At 41.8% G+C, this 21506-nt stretch overlaps 1 protein-coding gene across 2 annotated transcripts in view; it reads right to left on the bottom strand.

Moving 5' to 3' along the window:
• Positions 1 to 21506, bottom strand: part of CACNA1C (calcium voltage-gated channel subunit alpha1 C) — a 594404-nt gene that overhangs the window by 167417 nt on the left and 405481 nt on the right. For both annotated transcript variants that reach the window (XM_024210494.2, XM_024210493.2), the window contains exons 7-8: positions 16955 to 17058; positions 9794 to 9966 (exon numbers count right to left, since the gene is read on the bottom strand). In XM_024210494.2, the coding sequence (XP_024066262.1) occupies positions 9794 to 9966; positions 16955 to 17058 (277 nt within the window). The remainder of the gene's footprint in view (positions 1 to 9793; positions 9967 to 16954; positions 17059 to 21506) is intronic.

The following is a 21506-nucleotide window of genomic DNA, read 5'->3' on the forward strand; positions in this document are numbered from 1 at the left end:
TGACAACTCTACCCACATTGAGCACCCTGATAAACTTCCCATGGACTCCTTTTATCAGTCTCATGCTTAGAATGGGAAATTATCACAAATATCATGGTAACCATTTGAATGGCTAAATGTGATAAATATAAGATATTCAGAGTGGCCACAAGGGTGTTGGGAAGATGTGTTAGTTAATGTTTGGAAAGGGACAATCTCAATTCTCCGAGGAAAAGTGCTACGAGTGGAAAAGAATATTATGATTTACAAATCCTAATCCTAATCTGAGATCATCCAGGGAACAAAAACCCTGGATAGACTATGAAACCAATGGATGAGGAAGTAGTTAGAACCAATGGGTCTGATCCATGTGCACTGGTATTACACCAATGTAACTCCATGGACTTCAGTAGCATCACTCTTAATGTACATCAGTGTAAACGAGTCCAAACTCAAACCCTATCCTTCCTGGAGGTTCCTCTTTGTGCATAGGCCTCCTGCCACCATGACTCTCCTTCAGCTGTGAGGATGAATTCTTCCCTAGCCACTCAGTTACAGCCACATATGATAATGATCACTACAGAGTGTTAGGAGGCTAACTAACACCCCTTCTCCTTCCTTTGCAGTGCTCCTGGTCTCACCAACTCAGGGTATAAGAGATCATTCTAGGGTTTGAACCCAGATTTCCCTAAATTCAACCACCTTAATCACACAGACAAAATACAAGTAAACGTAGTGGGTCAAATTCATCCTCGTGGGTCAAATTCATCCTCGTATAACTCAATTCTAGTCACTGGATTTATACCAAGAATGAATTTGGCTAAGTGTTATCAACTGGAAAATATTAAATGCAGTAGTCATTTAAGAGAGAAAAACTCGCATACTATTCCATACAAACAACTATATTCACAGAACATCAAAGTTGTGAGTAAGCACTCAAATTTAAGCTTGCACACACAATTCTTTCTTTTGCTGCATCAACATCTCAAATTGGACAAAATTCTGCTGACCTTACACTTCGGGAGTTTTGCGGTTGACAAGAAATGCAGACAGATTAGAACCTTGGGATGTACCCAGGCAAAATTCTCAGTGACTTCAATGGGAGTTTTGCCTAAAGACCGCAGAAGTGATGTACCCCAGTGGTTCTCAACCAGGTGCCTGGGGCCCGCTGCGGGGGGCCATAAGCAGGTTTCAGGGGGTCCACCAAACATGGCTGGCATTAGACTTGCTGGGGCCCAAGGCAGAAAGCCGAAGCCCCACCGCATGGAGCCGAAGCCCGGGGCCCTGAGCCCTGCCATCTGGAGCTGAAGCCAAAGCCTGAGCAACTTAGCTTTGTGGGGCCCTCTGTGATGTGGGGTCCTGGGCAACTGCCCTGCTTGCTACCCCCTAACGCTAGTCCTGGCTTTTATATGCAGAAAACCAGTTGTTGTGGCACAGGTGGGCCGTGGAGTTTTTATAGCGTGTGTGTTTGTGTGGTGGGGGGGGGGGGGCTCAGAAGGAAAAAGGTTGAGAACCCCTGATGTAACCCAAAAGGTTTTTCCAGGCCACATGCTAAATACAGATGGCAGCAACACAAACCCAAGCAAAGTTTGAAGCCTAAACTGATGTATCCTCCAGCAATGATGTGGTGCAGGATGTGGGGTTCGTCCCTAGAGAGAATCAATATAATTTGTGGACATGTGCACATTCTCCCCATAGCTCTGTCACTCAAGTCTACTGAGAATAAGTCCAGATTGGTTGCCTGTATTCCTGTGGCGCATCACCAGACTCCCTTTCAGAATGCCTACAATGGTTGGAGTTTGTAGCAAATCTTTTCTTAGTTACCAGATGATTATTTTCCACATGAGCGGACAATGATAAAGGTAGATGCTGCCATGCACTCTCCATCTTTAGAGCCGTTTTTGACAGATAATAAATCATTCTATGACATGGGCTTTTATTTTCTGGTATTTATGCAAGGGGGGCAAAATGCAATCAGGTTGTAGGACACCATTCTCAAGCTGCTATTTGGTTAGCTAAGGAAATGAGTTGACAAAGACTTCATTTTCAACCTGTGTCTTGGCTCTTACAACTTTTACACAGACTTCTAGTTCCTGAGTTTTTTACAGTGAGTGACAGCTTCCAAAACAGCAAACTGCACCGTACTGTCCAGCCACTGTTCTGCTGACTTTGTCCCTGAGTGTTCATTTGAAATACAATGGGACAAATTTTGCTCAGAGATACGCTGGAGTAAATCAGGATTAACTGAATTGACTTCACTGCAGTTATTCCAAATTTATTCTGGTAAAACTGATAGCAGATGTTGTCCCAGTTTATACTTTTTTGGCTATATAATCAGATAATGGCAGCCTAAAAAAGCAGTTAGGATTGGGACTGGAGTCTGAAAAGTTCCCCTCTAAAACTAACATCTAGTTTCTCCATTTTGAAACCTTCATCTGTTATTTTCACATAAAGTTTGACTAGTTTATAAATCAAGACAAGACTTTTCCAAGGCCAGCTCTACAAATTCAGCGTTACAACCCGGTCTCTGGAAATCCAGCTATGTACTTTCTGCTTTACATGTGATTCCACAGCACTACGTTGGCTTTGCAGGGCTGACAATTTACCTATCAGTACACTCAGCATATATGATTCAGAGGGCACAGAGCTAGCTGATATGTGAAATTAACAACTCACTTGTCTTACTATTCTCACTAGAATCAACATTAGAATTAGAATCAACGCACACTAAACACATTCCATAGCATACAGCCTCAAAATCTTAGGTTTTCAAAGGGATGCACAGGATTTAGAGACAACTTTCATTAAAGTCAGTTAGACAAAGTCCGTGCAAATCCTACTGGAGTCAATGGGGATTGCACATGGTGTAAACCAGGGCAGAATTTGGCCTAAAAAGAGTCATTCAAGTCAATAGGAATTGTATGGGTAAATCCTGAGCAAAGGGAACATTAAGGGAAAAGTGGTGGCCTCTATCCGCGTATTGTGCAAAGAAGTCAAATGATTTCATAGACCTTGCGAGTTATCCCAAGATAATGTGGACAGGTTGTTACTCCTGGGGCTGCTATTTCTGGTGCCCTAAAATATTTCTCTCTTCACATCCTGTCCCATTGCTTTTTGTATTCCCCTCACTTCTGGCCAGATTTTCACAAGCGCACAGCTCCCAGTTATGCACTTAAATGCAATAGCAGATTTTCAAGAGCTACAGCTCAGCATCCAGCAGCTCCCCATTCCCTCTTAAAGTTTTACCTTTTCAGCTGAAAACTCTTCTTTCCTATTCTACTTTTCCGCCTAGATGTTTCTGCTTAAAATGGCTGGCTTTTGACAAAATCCCTTGCACGCCACAAATGAAAAACACTCTGCTGCCTATGCTGAAATCACCTGATCACCACAACATACCACCGTCCACAAGAAACACTGGATATTTGCATAAGACAAAACGAGGGACTTTTAAGGCAAGACAAGCAGGTCTGATGTCAGTGGAAAAGCCTATTTATTGCTAGTTCATTAGAGAATTAGTGAGTTCTTCCTTGAGTAAAGATGACCCCAAAGGTCAAACAGACCCTACAGTCATTTCTGTGAAGCCTGAGATTGTTTCTTTTCAAGCTATGTAGGATTTTAATTTTAGAATTTGGGCAATTTTCTCCTCTGGTTCACAACCTGCCTGTTGTTCTGGGCTCTCTCTCTGTCTCTTCATTTGGGCTTCCTCACATTCCTATTGTGAATCAGGCACAAATCTTGATGTGCAGCCAAAACCCCTTGTACTTGTCACCACTTAATGTACTCGCTAAGCCATTCCTATGTAGTTTGGAGGGGTGATACACTGATTTCCACTGCTTTTCCCGCTAAACTACATGAGGATCTGACTTTCTCCAGGCATCAGTCCCATTACAACAAAGCCCTGGAATATAATTAGATCTTAGTATCTTTGTCCCATTAGATGAGCTATCAGTTCTTGTTATAATTTACATTAAAGTCTTGGATATGATTTTAAGTGGGAAAATGAGCAACCTCTAATCACAAAATGCTTTTGCTGTCAGAAAATGGGCCAAAGTATGTTGTCCGTCACACCTGTGAACGCCAGTGAAATCCTGTGAACGCCAATGAAATCAGTGGGGTTGCACCCCTACTGATAGCAGAACTTATACCAATCAGAACTGAAAGGGAGGGAGGGAGAAAATGTGAGTGGCAGGAACAATGGATGGCAACAGTGAAGCCAATGGAAGTTTTGCCATTCAGCTTCAACAAAGGGAGAATCTGGCCTTTGCTGAGGTTCCTGTTTCTACACACTGCAATGCACGAGCACCCCATTCTTTATAACAGATAAAACAGGGCAAACTCCCAGTTGCTGTACAACAGGAAGGGGAAATCTCTTTGCTATCGTGTTGTGCTATAATTTTGAAGCTCAGCATCTGTTTTGTGGCATGTCGTGCGTTTCTCTCCTGGATCAAATTAATGTTTTCTTCCTCTGCAAAAAAGCCCATCAGGAAAAGGGCAAAGATGAAAACCATCAACACGAACAGCCTCCAGATGCCTCTTTACCTCCTCCACTCTGCATCTGCTGTAATTGTTAAATCATGTTTGCAAATAACGCTGCTGCATTACCTCTCAGCCATTCCCTAAGACACAGCAGATGAATGCAGCCAGCTCTGTGGATGTCCTCTGAACAGATGTGAGAGATAAAATCAATTAAACTGGTTCAGAAGAATGCTGAGGTCTCTTTTAGGGATATTATCAGTTGAAGTCTGTATAGAATATGTAGCTCTGGCTGCCTTCATTGCTTACCCATCTTTTCTCTACTAAGTCCCTCAGTGTTGTGGCACTTGGATTTGTTGGCCTCTCATCTTAGGGCTGTTAACACCCATCATGGCTCAGAGCACTGTGTGGAGGCGTCAGGAGAGCGACAGCAGATAGAAATATGATTAATGACATATGGCCAAGGTCAGCAACCCCCTTAGGAACAGATACAGGCAGTCAATCCAAAAACCTACAGGCTGCAAGTGAGACTTCTCTTTCCTATGCCTCGTAGTCTCAGTTTCACAGTAGGCAGATTCCTGGGCCGGAACAGACAGCCCTGTTTACAGAGCAGGAAGTCTTCCCACTGTGCTGTAGGATTGAGAAGACACTGAAAGCATATATTTTCTGGTTTGGGCCTACTTTAGGTAGACTACATGGGTCAGATTCCAGAGGATGTAAATTGGTGAATCTCTGAGCTTCACTGATTTATAGCAGCTGAGGCACTGGCCTTATAATCAAACAAGTTTGTTATTTGCTATTTAACTCTGCCTTGAAGTCTGCTGACTTTGTTCCCCATTTTAAAAAAAAACAACCAAAAAACCTGAGCAGACAAAAAGAACACCATAACAAGACAAATAGAGTAACAATAGTCACTGGATAATAACATTTTCTCTTAAAGGATCACACACAGCTTTGCAAACACTAATCAATTATGCCTAACCACACACCCATTTGACAGATGGGAAAACTGAGGCACAGAGAATCTAAGTGACTTGTCAAAGGTCATAAAGTGAGTCAATGTCAGAGATCACACGGGAGCCCAGGTTTTTGATTCTTAGTCCTGTGCTCTATCTATGCTACCTCAAAAATTAAGTGTTCAAACGTAATTGTCTGACTCACATTAAAGATGAACACCTCACAGCACACTCCTTTGAAAATTTACAACCCCAAATTTTAAACGAGATGTTGCACTGTGAAAAGAATAGCACACCTGTGGGGAAAGTACCTTCACACCATCATAAAAGGATTCCCATGGAAATGGAATTTTAAACAGCTCTCACCTTCCATCCAGAAATAGCTGCAGTTCAACGGTAGGTAAAGTGATTTCTCTATGTAAAATGGTTTAGAATCTTTTTGCTGAGTGGTGTGATCATAAATAGATATTAACCACATTAGTAACACTCAAATTAGGTTGGTACATGGGGGTCTGGCATACCAGCATTTCTGTCAAGCTGCCTTCTTATTCTTAAGAATCTCAGCTTTGATTAAAAAACTTAAATCCATTGCTGATATAGTTAACTCAAGTGACCCATGTGTAACTGATCCAGAGACACCTGTTGAAGTCTGCAGAGAGCCTGAAACAATAGCTCAGAAGTCTGAACAGCCCCATCACCTCTGTGAAATACTAATTGAGATGCTCAATGCTGATAATTTAAATAACAACATTGTTTACTAATTCACTGCTCATCAAAGCATGTAAGAAAGGAGAACCACAGCCAATAGGAGCTGCGGGGGGGGCCGTGCCTGTGGACGGTCAACGTAAACAAACTGTCTCATGGCTCGCCAGTGGATTACCCTGATGGGCCACTTGCCGAAGGTTGCCGACCCCTGCCCTAGCCTCTCATTCCTTAGACCACAATTGCTTTGGGCTGCGCTGCATTGCCATGTGGGAGACTGGTTTGTGGGGGATGGGATATGAAAGATGGGAAGTCTTCTATGTATACACTGTAAATATACCAGGAATGGCTTCTCATACACATGAAAGACAAATAGATATTCTAAACAATGACATGTATACTACTTATCGGTGCAGGGCAATCAGAAGTGTTTTTCTAAATCAATTATTTGGCAGCACAGTATAACTTGTGACATCAGTAAAGATTTAAACTCGGAACCATTACAAAGACACTGTGGTGTTTTTATAACATGAGCTCTCTATTCATACAACTGCAAATAAAACCACCAGATGCAAAAAAAAGTCTTACTTATAAACACACAGGGCCAGATTGTGAACCACTAACTCGCATGGATGAGCAGTTACTCACCCGGGGAGTCTCCTTTATTTCACTTGGACTTCTCATCAGCGGCGGCTCCAGGCACCAGCGCTCCAAGCGCATGCCTGGGGCGGCAAGCTGCTGGGGGCGCCCTGCCGGTCCCTGCAAGGGCGGCAGTTAGGCAGCCTTCGGCAGCTTGCCTGCGGGAGGTCCGCCGGTCCTGCAGATTCGGCGGCAATTCGGCGGCGGGTATGCCAAAGCCGCGGGACCAACAGACCTCCCGCAGGCAGCCTGCCTGCTGTGCTTGGGGCGGCAAAAAAGCTAGAGCCGCCCCTGCTTCTCATGCAATTAACTTCTCCCCAGTGGTACTACGGGGTTCACAAACTGGCCTTAGGGGCCAAATCCTAGTGGAGAAGGGGGCAACAGTTCTCAAGCAAATGAAAAGGAGAGCGCCCACCTATTGCACTGGCTAGTGCACCAAGGCTACAAGAGGGTTTTGTTTGCCAGCCCTGGGGGCATGGCCAGGTCCCCCGTCAGCTAGCAAACATAATGCCATCTGCAGCATTAGCTAACTGGGGCACATACAGCCTCTTTTCAGAAGAGTAGGAATGTGTGTTCCATATTGTGACTTGGCTGCTTGGCCTGTCCTATCCTGTCTGCATTGCCAGGGTGACTCATGTCACTAATGTGTAGCCAGCATCATTCCACTTCCCTCCTATACCCGTCGCTGTGGTGTCTATCTGTAGAAGCATGATTTCACCCTACAGCATTATTAGACAGTTCAGTCTTCTGTTCCGAAGCCTGATCTTGTCATAGAAGAGAAACTGATTAAGTGACGAACAACATAGTGTCACAGAAAATGGTTATTCTCTAGAGTGGAGACTAGTTAACAGAAGTTCCCCAAGTGGCCAGTATTGGAACCAGTGCTATCTAAGACGCTCTGTTCGTTAATCATTTTGAAGAAGAAACAGGCAGCAAGTTAGTAAACGTTGCTAATGACATTTCATTGTTTCATTAATGGACAACAGTGACAACCTCCAGAGGGACTTACATACATTATGCGACAAACTGAGACAAGCACCTACAAAACTCATCCTTGTATAGCTGAGCCAGCTAAAGGCAATGAGACACAGAAAACTGAGTGCAGTCTGCGGATGTGTTAGCTTTTAGTTCTCAGCTTCCCCAGGGCATCACAGATTTGCCCCACGTAAATGGAATTTGTTAGCTCACATTTCCATTGCCTACCTTGGAATTAGCAAACTTAGTCAAGGGCTGAAGTCTGATTCATTCTGAAATTCTGGTAACAAAAAAGAGTTAATCTCTTGCTCATAAAAACTGTAGTGGAGACGGCTATTCTCTGCTGACTCTCAGAACAGATACAAAACAGGAAGCAGCAGTACAAGGGTTTCATCAAACTGCCTTGTTAATGTGCCTTAACCTTTTCCTGAAGGGACCACCTACAGGTGAGACTCTATGGACCTGATCCAATGCCTACTGAAGTCAATAGAAAGCCTTCTCTTACCTTCAGTGGGTTTTGTATCAAGCACTGTGTCAATTTAATCCTTGATATTTTTGCTGAGACTTCATATAAAGGTGCTAATTGAATCACGGTCATGATTTTTTTTTTAATGTGGACAACTTTGCACTGAGAATTACCGTTAGATCTCCAGACCCATTTCAAATATTATAGGCCACTGAGCAGCTATCACCAATATCTGGTCATTAACAACCTGAGCCAGATTCTAACCTAAGAAGTTCTTGAGCCTAAATTCTCAAACTTGAGAACAGGCCCCATTTAGGTGTCTAAATAAAAGTTATCTGATTTTTAGAGAGATGGAGCACCCAGAGCTCCTATTTACTCCACTAGGTCTAATTTGCTTAAGTAAAGTGAACAGGATTTGGCCATTGGTGTTAATTAACAATATGCACTTTTGCGAAATCAAAAGCTTTGGTGGTACAATTATCAATGCTAGAACTTGCCCTGGAGAAGCCCACCAGCCTCTGATACTAATCTTACTTTGTTGCTCAAACAAATCATTTCAGTGTCAACATGTTGCCTGTATATGGTCTCAAAGGTGATTGTCTTTTGGATTTTGCTTGTTTGGTCAGAGGGGGAATAGGGCAAACCTTTTCCTCCTTGAGAGCTATTGATTTCATCAGCAATTAGGGCAATAATACACCCCAATGGAAATATTTCACTGCCCCCCTTCCAAAATCAAGCAGTTGATAATGCACATTTTAGTAATAAATGCTAAGAACAATGCTAATGTCCTTTATCTGTGTAACTGTCTGAAGGGTTCCAGCCCTGACATTTCCAGACTATGGGACTTGTAAAGATAGGTGTTAGGTGTCTGAGAAGTGAATATGCAGTCTGTGCTGATAAGAGGAGGGGGTGGGAAGATCTGGATAATGTAGGGATATATAGGAAATTGCTGCTGTCATGTAACCATTCCTCTTTCAGCAGCTCTGATTAGTAGAGACATTTGGTGAATTCCCCGTTACTTTGCACAAAGATGTCCTGAACTCCAGAGAACAAAAATAACAGAGAATTCCCTGAGAAGAAAAGTCTTAAGGCTTAATTTGACCCTGGCACAATCAGATGCAATTCCACTGACTTCAGAGGAGTTACAGAATGTTACACAGAATACTGTATAACAGGGTTGATTTGGCCCTTATACCATACTGTAGCTCTGCTTTGGCTAGAAACCTTTGCTTTCAAAGTAATTAACCATATGTCAACAGCCTGCAACACTGAACTGCAATTAAATAAATGAATAGGAGACAGATGTATATTTTAACCTGTATTCCTGTAGAGCACTCCCAACAGCAAATAATGGTCCTTTTTCTTTTTAAGATCAGCATTTAATGTTACTGTTACTGAAGATCTGTGGATCAATACCAATTATTTTATATGTATTTCACCCTCCCCCAACTTCCTACAAGTATACAACCATGGTAATGTATAAGAATGGTGGATGCCTCAGGATGGATCTATTTTTCCTTGCAAGAAATCTCACTGCTACAAATTTTGAAACACTCCTCCCTAGCTAAAAGCCCAGTGAGAGAGACACAGGAAAGTTGCTTACTGTTTCGGGGCTTCTCCTCATCCATGCCTTCATCTTCATTTTCTGGATCGATGTCTTCTGCTTGAGTTATCCAATCCAGGTACCCCTTCAAGTCTTCCTCCAGCTGTTGTTTCTCCCGCAACTTCTGAAAGTCACCCCGAGCCTTTGCCTTCTCTCTTTCTTTGGAAAACTCCCTGGCAAGGAGGAGGGAGGGACAGGATGTGGGTGGGAGAGATTGAAAAACAATGGGATTAGATTGGTTTGCACTGGAAATATGACATCCCCTACCTTGGACTCTCAGCTGCCGCTATTCATTCAAAGTCACATTAATATGTACATGGAGTGGTCCTTGTTAGATATACAGATATAACAGTTCTAGCCTCTGTAAATATGTTGGGAAGAAGCCAACTCTCAGCATTTGGTTAAGAATGTAACAAACTTACATATGTTTACATAAAATGTCATTCTTTTTAGGTTATAATGCTTTGCTATATGCATCTTTCCACCAGTCATTTGCGAATATCTGTTATTATTACACTAGCTTAATCCGACGATCCAAATTAAATGTCCTGCAATAATCTGACAGCTGGAGAGAGACTGCAGTGCTGATTTTTAGCCAAGTCTCAACCTGATCTCCAGAACGGAAGTGCAATTGCACCTCAATTAGTGCAACTCTGGGTATATTTAAACACACCCACAATTCTGTTCACACATTTAATCCAGGATGAAAAACTGCAGCCACAGCACGGGATGCTGTATTTGAAAATTTAGGTCGGTGTGTTTTGCCATAGGTTTCCAGTATTAGAGACTATTACCTGCTTTTCCCTGACCAGAAGGAAGCATTTGCAAATCCAAAGTTTGAGGGATAATCATTAGGAATAATGGCTACAGCCAGAGAATGGATTTGGGGTGGGCATTTGGCAGCTTGATGACAAAACATTATATGGACTATGTGCTTAAATACAAGACACAGGAACAAGAATTCCATGTTGCTAATCCAAGCATTTTGGTGGGTCTTATGTGGGCTGTCCCCTACTTCCTCTGTGGACAGAGAATCCTATCCTGAATCAGCTATGTCTGGAGGTGTTAGATACTGGACTTCTTCTTGCACTAGAGGAAATCAGATGAACTTGTGGCACGACTGCATTCAAGAAAGGTGGCTCTTTTTTGGGTGTTCTCACTTCATGATTTCTTTGCAGCTGCTGTCTTAACAATATTTGGGGAACCACTGATTTTCTTTTAAACTGAACGGAATCCAATTTTAATTGGATTGAACTTTCTCTTCCATAACTCTAAGCCAGTGAGATGCTTTTATTTTAAAAAGTGAGTTTAGTGGTGGTGAAACGTACTGGACTGACAGCCTCAGGAATTCAGACCTTCATTTATCCACAGAACAAGTAGAGCATGGGCTCAGACAGTGCAAGCTTCCCATACTACCCTGCCAATGTGGATCAACCTTGACTTACAGGAACTGAGCTAAATTCTGCACTGTTTCATACCATGTGTCATTTACTAGAGTGAGTGTAAAATGCAACTATTCTGAGTGGTAGCATTTTACACCCACTTTGCACAGGTGTTAAGGACTACATGAGATACAGGCAGTGGAGACTCAGTCCCTCCGTCTCTAGGCATAAGATGTGAGTTCATTCTCTCTGACCAGTTAATCTGTAGCCTCTTTGGTGATACTGCCAACAAAAGGTGGGGTTTTCAAATGCACTTAGCTTTGGTCTAACTCTGTCCCCATTGAAGTCTATGTGAGTTGTATCATTGACGTCAAAGGGAGCCGTTAGACCAAAGCTAAACACTTTTGAAAGTCCCAAACATGTCAATCAGTGCCAAGTGTGGTGTCCTCAGGTAACTCAGATGGAGCTGGGAGAGGAAGTGTTTCCCTTTCAACTAGGGTGTGATCCAAAGTCCACTGAAATCAATGGAAAGACTCCCACTGACTTCTATGGGCTTTGGATCAGGCCCTTTGTGAGGCCTGACTGTAACCTGGGCAGCAAGAGAATAAACACAGGAACGGGTCTTCATGAATCAGACAAACATGCAGAGTTACAGTGTGTGACAAAGTACGTCTGCACGGTCCTCTTCTCTGTCATCTTGCTTGGTTTTTGCCCTGCTTCATGGGGTTATGATAATGAATACTTGAAAGTGGAGAGTAGTTGGGCTGGGCCCTCAGTTCTGAATATAGCTTCACAATAAGTCCCGGGTTAGAGTTTTGCCCTATGTCAGAAGTGACAAATCTAGTATTCTTTCCCTGAGAACCACCACTGTGTTGTTTGGAAATGTAAAAAAGATGGATGTTGAAAAGATCAATCAATAATAATAATGCTTTTCGCTTCTATAGCATCTCTCCTCTGAGACTCTCAAAGAGCTTTCCCGACATTAATGAATTTAATGCTGAGAAAAAACATGAGGTAGGGAAGCAATATTAACCCTATTTTATAAATGGGCGAACTGAGGAAAAGTAGGATTAAGACCAAACATTTCAAATTTGAGTGCTTAAAGATAAGCACCTAAATCAGTGGCCTGATTTTCAGAGGTGCTGAGCATTTGACACCAATGGAAACACATTTATTTAGGTATCTAAATATGAATGTAAGTGGCTAGATCTGGGCATACAAGTGTAAAAATGTTGATCTTTGGCATAAAGACTTGGATCATGTCACACAAAATTACATCCCTCTGCAAAGGGCCAGCAAAAAGCCTATGCACTACTTAAATCTCACTTAAAACCTGTTAGGAACCACTTAAGTCCCAGTTACACTGAGTGGTAGCAGGACTTCAGTGGTCCCTAACAGGGCTTAAGTAGTACATAGGCCTTGGGCTAGCCCACAAGTGGCAGAATAGAATCCAATAATCCCAATTCTTAGTCCACTGACCTAAATGACCAGTATTGGCACAGATTCTTCCCTCACAAAACGTAAGAGGGCTTCCCATTTCAGAAAACCTTCTAAAGAACAGGACTTAATCAAATGTGCTTAATTTCTAAGCTGTAGTAACATTAAAACTTGACGCTTGAGGGCTACATGCGTCAGGGAACTGCTGATGAAATTCAGAACAATGCATATTTAGGAAGCCAGTTAGAATCCAGGCAAATCCAGTTGTTAATGACTAACTGTTGTTACTGACTGAAAGCTATTTAGTATCCTATGTGAAATGAGCTGGTGATCTCAGCTCAGTTCCCAGGAGGCACATCACCTACACCACCATCACATTTGACACTAATTGTTTTTATTGGAAGTCTCAGCAGGGACGCCCAGGACCAAAGGAGCCTGTTCATTGAACTACCATCTCAAACCTACAGGTGGTCTCCTTAGAACAACATTGAAATAGGATGGGAGAGTGGCATGGGGGAGGCTTACAGGAGTAATGACCAGCCTGTCTCTTTTCAGTGGATAGACATCATCAATTGAGGGCTGCAAATCTGGCAATTTTTACCAGCATTCAATTTACTTCACTTTCCCCTTCTTCCTATAGAAAACTAAAGGAGAAATCTTCACTTGGGTACAACCTCAACAAATGGAGTATGTCTGGGAAGTGCCTTTCAGTCTGTATGAGACTGGGCTGAGTCTTTTGTCCTGTATTATTTAGGGGAAAGCTTTTCTTCCCTGCTCTGATAATGGGATGCAGAATTATTATATTATATTATTATTATACCTCATTTTTTAAAATCTCTGGTACTCAGAGCAGTGATGGAAAGCAAGCAAAACGGTGAATTTACAGCTGTTTAAAGATCTTGGTGATTGCTTTAAATCCAGCATATGGATTCAAACTCTATTTACTCTGACAGGTACAGAATATCCTGTCAGCTTGCCATATTTTTGGAGTTACTATCAGATATTGACTGAATCACAAACATGAATCTGAATACCACCATGGCTTATAGGTATGGAGGAAAGTGGAATCTGAATCTGACTAAGAATCTCGCAGCTAACCCATATCTCTAATGGATTGAAACAAACCCACAGATGTAAACACCCCAATCTTTGGGGGAACTGAAATCTTGAGTCAAATTTGCTGCTGTAATTATTATGTGGAATCATTTCCCCTGAACTGGTATGGTATTTTCTTTAGAAATACATCCATATTCTTTAATCCTCAGTCAAGCCAGTAGCAGGACTATAGCGATGTTTATGTATATGTATAGTACTTACTTTAGTATATAACTAGGTATAGCATATTGCTTGGCTTGTCCACAATGACTATATGGAATAAGATACCTAGGAATGACTGATTATGACTCTGATTTTTAGCCAGAGCACAATTCAACCTCCAATTTTGCAATTGCAAAAAAGTAGGTGCAATTAAGGCATTTTAGTAGGCACAATTAATTACACCCTAATTTAACTGTGAGCACAAAATTGTATCCACATTATTGGGAAACAATTTTTTAAAATTTAGGCCTATACGAGCAAGAATGTAACATCTCCCCTTTGAATGATGAAGTATAAGAAATAATTCTCTTCCTAAAAGACATGCTGGGTGTAAAATGAGATGCACAGAATGGATTACCTGGAATGTACAGATCACCAGGAATAATGTTTTGTAATATCTATGCAGAATGGATCAATCGAAATAGGGAGTGCATGAGCAATATCTGAGTCTGAGGGGCGAAGACATTTCAGGACTCAGTACAATTCAGAACTGCATTTGAAAGTTAGCTGTTTGAACATTGTGTTATTTTTTCTAAAGTTTTTTTGGAAACTTCAGCTCCTCATTTCAGTTTGCTAAGAACGAGGAGCCTTTCTCAGGGATGTTAACAGTGAATGGCTCCCAGTGCGATCCTCCAGGTTGACTGTGAAGAGTACAGCAGAAAAGGTGCAGCTATCACAGTCCAGTCAACACAGGCAAGGAGATTCAGTTCAATGATGTAATTGCGGATTGACCTCACAGTTGATCCCAGCTGTCCCTAACAATTGCTTATGTGTAGTGTAGCTTCAGTGATTTCTGGCTGCAGTACCTTAGGTGCTGTCAGGGTGGGCACTGCTACCCTTCCCTCCTCCACACCCCCAAGATAATATATATTCTTTAATTACTGCTATTGACTTTTTGTCATGTAAAGGTGCGATCAATTTTGCCTGCCCACTTTCCTATGCCACCAGCCTCCACTGCTATTTTACATGGTTACCTGCTGATTTGAGTGACTAAGTGGGGGAATCTGATTCTGATATTGAGGAACTCATGTTTGAAAACTGGACCCACAGTATCACTCTCCAGGTTTCCAAACATAGGCTATTGCCTCACTCTTTATTTTTGGAGACTCTTTTCCTCTCCATTTACTCACTTGGAGCTCCTCTCCTGGCAGCAGTTGTCATACCTGCATACTTTACCCTCAGTAGGGGTGATGCAGAAAGTAATGAATCCTCCTCTAAATCCATAATCTCTCTGTAGGACAGCAGAGAAGGTTTTTCTTGTCTGGGCCTACTAGTGCCCTCCTGTTCTGGTTGTCTCTGAGATCATGGACAACATTTCTGTGATGTACGTAACTCCCGCTCCTGCTAAGAGAGCGTCGCCCTTGATTTGCCAGGGCCCCCTCACCTCAAGAACACCTTATCAAAATTAGATGTGAGAGTTTAGAGTGGTCAGTACAGCAGATAGGTATAGACATTGACCAAACTTTCCACCAGGCTCAGTATAGTAAGCACTGGGGCCAACATTTTTAAAAAAATGGCTACTTAAAGTTAGGCTTCTATGACTGTATTTACACCCCTAAATAAAATAGCCTGATTTTAACAATCTTGAGTACCCAGCAGTGACTAAATACGGAATTGGGAACCTAATCCTAGGCATTCATTTTTTGAAAATCTTGTCAAGAATGTTTGTTGACTTGGATCTTCTAGTTATCTTGTTCACCAAAGCCAGCACAGTGTTTAACTCCTGGGTACATTAACAGCTGGTTTTATGTGAGGCAACTGCTTACCTGGCCTCAGCAATGATGCTTTGTCGCACAGGTTAAAATGAAGAATTAAGGAACATCCAGTGGGGATGTTTTAACCCTCCCTACTGGACCCCAACCCGCATCTGACTCTCACGATCACCCTTATAAAACCTCACAAGGAAATGGCCTCTCCCTGCATCATGCCTAACCCTGTAATGTGTACAACAAAGAAGAGGTGCCCATTAAAGAAAAATATGTTAGTCCGTTCATGGGGAAAATAACCCCCCCGATCAGCCTACATTTCAAGGATATTAAACAAGAGAATCTCTCAGTAGAGAAGAAATAATTTGGAAAGACTCCCATTTTACAAATGTTTAGGAATTTGCCATATATGCTGCTAGTCACCTTTCACTTCCACTGATTTTTCCAGGATTTTACCAACAATCCCTTCCTGGTGTGGTAAGTGATGTGCTCATCCTTATTCAGGCAAATTTAGGACTTGTAGTTTCATGGCACCTGCTAAAGGTTATTTTAGGGAGAAGAGTATTTTAAAGGCAACGCGTTGGCTTTTCATAAAGGGATTTACTCAAAGATTTCCCCCATTTCCGGTAGGCCATCTGATGCCATGTTTTGGTATTTACACAACAAAGCTAGGGGCTTCTACTAAATGTTTCTGAGAGTGACCCACCACTGCCCCATTATATCCATAACCAAAGAGAAGGAATAGAGATATAAATGAAAAATATAAACAATAAAAAACATTTTCCTGGTTCTGCTTACCCGCTAAGTACACCGAGAACCAAGTTAAGTACAAAAAATGACCCTATGATGATTAGTGTAACAAAATAGATCCAGGGCCAGTCCCTTCCTATGGCATCATTGACCTGGAAGAGTGGAATGATAATTAGTGAGACAGGCTCAGTTTCTGAGCACTGCAAGGCTCCAGCCAAAGGGATCCCAAGTCACCAGCACCAGGGTTTTCAAAGTTTTGCATTACTGCAGTTTATGATTGAGATCAAGTTGTCTTCTCTCCAGTCTAGTTGGAGCTGGATATTTTGGTTGGACTGAGGTTGAATTTCCTCATTAGAGAGTAACACTTTGTTGTGACAGTTATTTTGGCTGATCAAGTTCTAAGTTATTTATTTCAAAAACAATGTAAAAACTTCCTTGGATTCAGAATTTTATTTTGGATGGAGGTGAGTCAGGAAGGAAGGAAGGGATCCTGGTGACTGGGAAGAACCCTGATTATGGAGTCTTGCCCTGCAGCATTGGAAAAAGGACATCAAAAACTGGCAGCTTACCCGCTCAACACACCAAGAACCAGATTTAGAACGAAAAAGGATCCAAAGATGACCAGACTGACAAAATACACCCATGGTAACTCATAGCCCATAGCGTCCTGCATCTGGAAAGACGAAGGAAAGTTAGAAGACAGAAAGAGAAAGCAGAACTGATTAGGCGAAGGAACAGATGGAAAGGTTTGTAAACAGAGCCTCTGGTTATTTACACACAAATGTACCAAATGTTTCTTCTTTATGATGTCTTCACTTCTCTTTCTTCTCCTTTGATTTGTCTGTTCTCTACCTTTTTCCACATAGGTATGACCTTCTGTGGTCCCCTTTATAGAATCAGCTTTTGCCAACGCACACCACACATTGTGATCTCAGATAAGAAGTAATTTCTCATTCTAAGAAGAGTGAGAACTGTGGTACCTCAGATAGTAGTAAGTGGTAACTGTTGGCAAATGCTGACTTTAATGGCAACTTCCTGGTTATTCTCACACTGTTTACCATAGTCATGGCAGTCTCTGTGTCCTTTAGGCCATGTCTATACTACAGCAGCACACCTATGGCTCTGTAGCTGTGCTGCTGTAGCACTGAGGCTCAGATGCTTCACACATCAATGGAAAGGGTTTTCCATCAATGTACCTAATCCATCTCTCCAAGATGCAGTAGCTAGGTTGATGGAAGAATTCTTCCATTGACCTAGCTGCATCTCCATTGGGGGTTAGGGTGACACAACTGCAGTGCTCAGAGTGTGAAATTTTTCACAGACCTATCTACATCATTCAGGGCTATCTAATTTTTAAGTGTAGACCAGGCCTGAGAAGAAAGCCCTGCCACTGCCCACCATTTTCTGATGCTGTAAAGTGCTTTCTAAACTTTTCTTACAAAACTTCTTTCTGTCTATAGTGGCCATCCATGCAACCCAGGGATTCCCGCACATGTCAGTCGGAGACCCTGCAACCGAATGGCATGAGCGCAGTTCCAGCTTTGACATGAATGCAGGTGGCTGCAAATAGAGCAGGCTGTTTCAAGCACAATGTCATCTGAGCACAGAACCTGCAGTATATGGAGAGCAGCCTGCATATCAATCCAGGTACAAACAAATACTATATTCAAGGGCTCATCCTTATCTTAAAAGTTTTGTTAGAAATTCATATTTTGGGATGTTCAAGTGAAGATATCTCATAGTTGGATGCATTAATCTAGCCTTACCATTTCATAAACACTTATCTCCAAGGCAGAGATGGCACCATCAAAGAAATAGACTGTAGGCAAAATTTCCAAAAGCACCAAAGTGTTTTAGCTGGGAGCCTAAGTCCCACTGACCATGCTTTTGAAAATTTTATGCTGTATAGTATAGAAACTGCTCCTCTTATGGCAACTTAAGCATTTGTTTCTTTCAGGTCATAAAATTCTTCAGTACACAGGCATTCACACATTACCAACTTAGAAAAGATGACTAAGCCACATAACTACTCAGGAAAAGAATTCAAATCTTCAATAGGCAGAGGTAGGAAAGTAATACTTGTTAAGTGAATTCTTTGTAGAAAAAAAGTACCTCATCCATATCCCTCTCATTGTACAGTCTTTAAAGTCCCAAATTCATAACTTTCCAACTGTAATCTGATGACTTTCTTTGGCAATAGTCCACAGTCAATGGGGCAATCTATGTCTCTATGCAGGGATCCCTAAACTGCAGGAAAGAACTCATTAAAAATGAACTCAAAGTCTGTCTCAGTGAAACTATCTCATTGGCCTCTTCCCAAGAGGATTTATAGGTTTTGTGCCTGGAAAAGAGCTCTTGAACTCTCCTTCTCCCTTCACAAGTGCAGGGCTTCCTCTTCCTACCTTCTCTACATTTTCTCTTGAATACACGTGTAGAATTGTTCCGTTATCACATTAGTTTATAAATAATAGAAATAATGTCTTATATTTACGTAGTATCTTTCACCCCAAAGGGTCGGAAGGATTATGCAATAAGAACAAATTATATAGGCTTCACTTCTCCCCCCACTGAAATGCAGTCACTTCTGCAGTGAAACACAGCAGCTATTTCAAGAGTACAGCTGCACTACACCGGCATTCAGGACAGGAGGAATAAGATAGCCATTTGAAACCACAGAGGGAAATTTGGGCGGAATGTTATTGCCCAACCTGGAATTAAGCCAGGACATCCGAGTTAACACCCCTACTCTTATGACAAATGGCATGGGATTTTTAATGACTATAAATCAGTTTTGGAACAATGCCATAAAAATTTACCAGCTTAGGCACAAAAATGACTTGACATCCCTTAATCATGGTCGATGATAATGAAAAAAACTAATAGTACGTTACTTACCCATCAAAAAAAATTTACTCAGCCTAAAACAGTGGATGAGTAGAATTTTGCAAGGCTGATTTAAGTGTACGCTAACAGCTATGGGCCAGATTCACAGGTGCATTCTTGGCCTTTGTATTATTTTGGCATGGAGGAGATGTCAGCTCCAACCCCATCCTGGTGTAGGGAATGGAATGCCATGGCCAGAGCATGTTGTACTCAAGACATTCCTAACTAGTGTATGTTCCTTTGGTACTGTTGACCATGGGAGTCAGCACAGAATGACCCTGAGAATCAGGGAGCTGCACATTGGCACTGCAGAACGTCTGCAATTCTGATACTAAGTGATCAGAACCTCAATTTTTCATCTCCTTTACAATGTACAGTCTTATGTATAATGAAAAGGCTGAGTGAAAGCAGCATTAATTTTATAATAATTCATTGGGTGTACAGAAATCACTGGTATTTGGTAAGGAGCTGATCATTATTTACTATGTCTCTTCCTGGGCTCTATCATAGAGCATCTTGCTAAATTATGAGCACCCTCAATTCTCATTGGCTTCAAGTGGAGGGGAAAGTTTTCCAAACACTGTAGGATTGGGCTGTAAGCGACAGGCAAAAGAAGAAAGAGGTGTTCAGTGACAATACGATACAGTTTCTGTATTGCAGAAGTTTGCTAAGACTTGGTGCAACTGTTTAAAATGCTAAAAAGACAGGTACACCTTGCATCCTTTACCTGCCCATGAAGAATGTCTTTCGGGTTTGGGAGAAGGAAGAAGGGATAGGGTAGTGATTATGGACTGTTTGACAGACAGTGGAAAGAAAAATACAAACACTTGCCCAAAACAACAATGTACTATCATGCAGGAAGGCCTTATATCCTCAGCTAAGACTGCATGTCACCACGTATCTGGGAATTCTTCCTGTAAAGTGGACCTGTCCTGAAAGTCTGGGATAGACTGTTATCAGCTGAACAATGTTACTGTACTTGTATCAAAAAGCACCTTGAATCTGTGCTTGGTCCAAAATCTTTCTTGGCTATTTTTCAAAGCTTGGTGAATATGCAGACATTCATCACAAACATACCCCTTGACAGCGCTTGGAGGCTGTCACTGAAGAACTTACTGGACTGGTACAGTTGGCTTTTGCTAATAATGCTGTTGAAGTGGAGAAGGTCTCAGCAGGACTTGAAAGAGATTTACTGTCTATATGCCATTAAGTTTGGAGATTGAGACTCAGGATGTTTAACGTAGCTGCTGTCCAGTGAGAATAGGCAGAGGCAATGCTAAAGGTTACTTCTCCCGTTTCTGTTTTACAGCTGTCTGGGCCTTCTGGTTGCAGGGTAAATTTTCCCTTATCTTTCTCCAGGTGAACATTTATTATCAACCAGGAGCCTTAACAGGAAAGGTGGATCATCTACTAACTTTACAGTTCTGCAATGGGACTATTATACTATGTAGGCTGAGTGATTATGCTGTCTGATAGAGGGCACAGGGATTGCAAGCTAGTGTCAGTGAAAGATTGCATGTGATAGTACTTCCACCTGACCTCATAACTAACAGCAGGTGGGACCCTACATATGATAGTTTGCAGAAATCATTTCCCATCTCAAAATGCCTACCCCTTCTCAGCTGTCACATCCTCAGATGCATATATTTTACTATTCTCAGGGATCATAAGGTTAGTACATTATTGTACATTAGCTCTGATGTATCATTTGTTAAAAAAGAAAGAGATGGTCTTATGGGTAAGGCACAGAATTGGGGTAAGGAAATGTAGAATCTATTCCCAGCTCTGCTGCACTCTCACTAGGTGACCTTGGGAAAGTCACTTCATCTCACCATCGTTTTCCAGTAAGCAAAACAGGCTACTAACATAACTCAAAGAGGTACTAAGAGATTAAATGAATGTTTGTAAAGGGCTATGGCAGTGCAAAGCACTATTGCTATTAGTGAGACTCTGTGGGAAGTTATACATGGGTTATCTTTTTGCAAAATCTAGAGAACAGCTGGATACTTTGGGAATAATTTTGACTACTCTGCATATCAGTCAACATATTATGCAAGTATTACAGAATTCCACACAACCTCGTATTCCAGATTGACGTTTCTTGCATAATTATCTTTCTGAGGTGAGGTAAGTCTCACATTCTACTGGGTGCAACTCAAGTCCCTTGTTCTAAACAAATGTCGGGTCATTCTTCCCCCCAGGAGTGAAATAAACAACACTGTTTATATTGGCGATATC

The sequence above is a fragment of the Terrapene carolina genome, unplaced genomic scaffold (genome assembly GCF_002925995.2).
Source record: "Terrapene carolina triunguis isolate 2854851 unplaced genomic scaffold, T_m_triunguis-2.0 Scaffold190, whole genome shotgun sequence".
In the NCBI taxonomy this organism is placed as follows: Eukaryota; Metazoa; Chordata; order Testudines; family Emydidae; genus Terrapene; species Terrapene triunguis.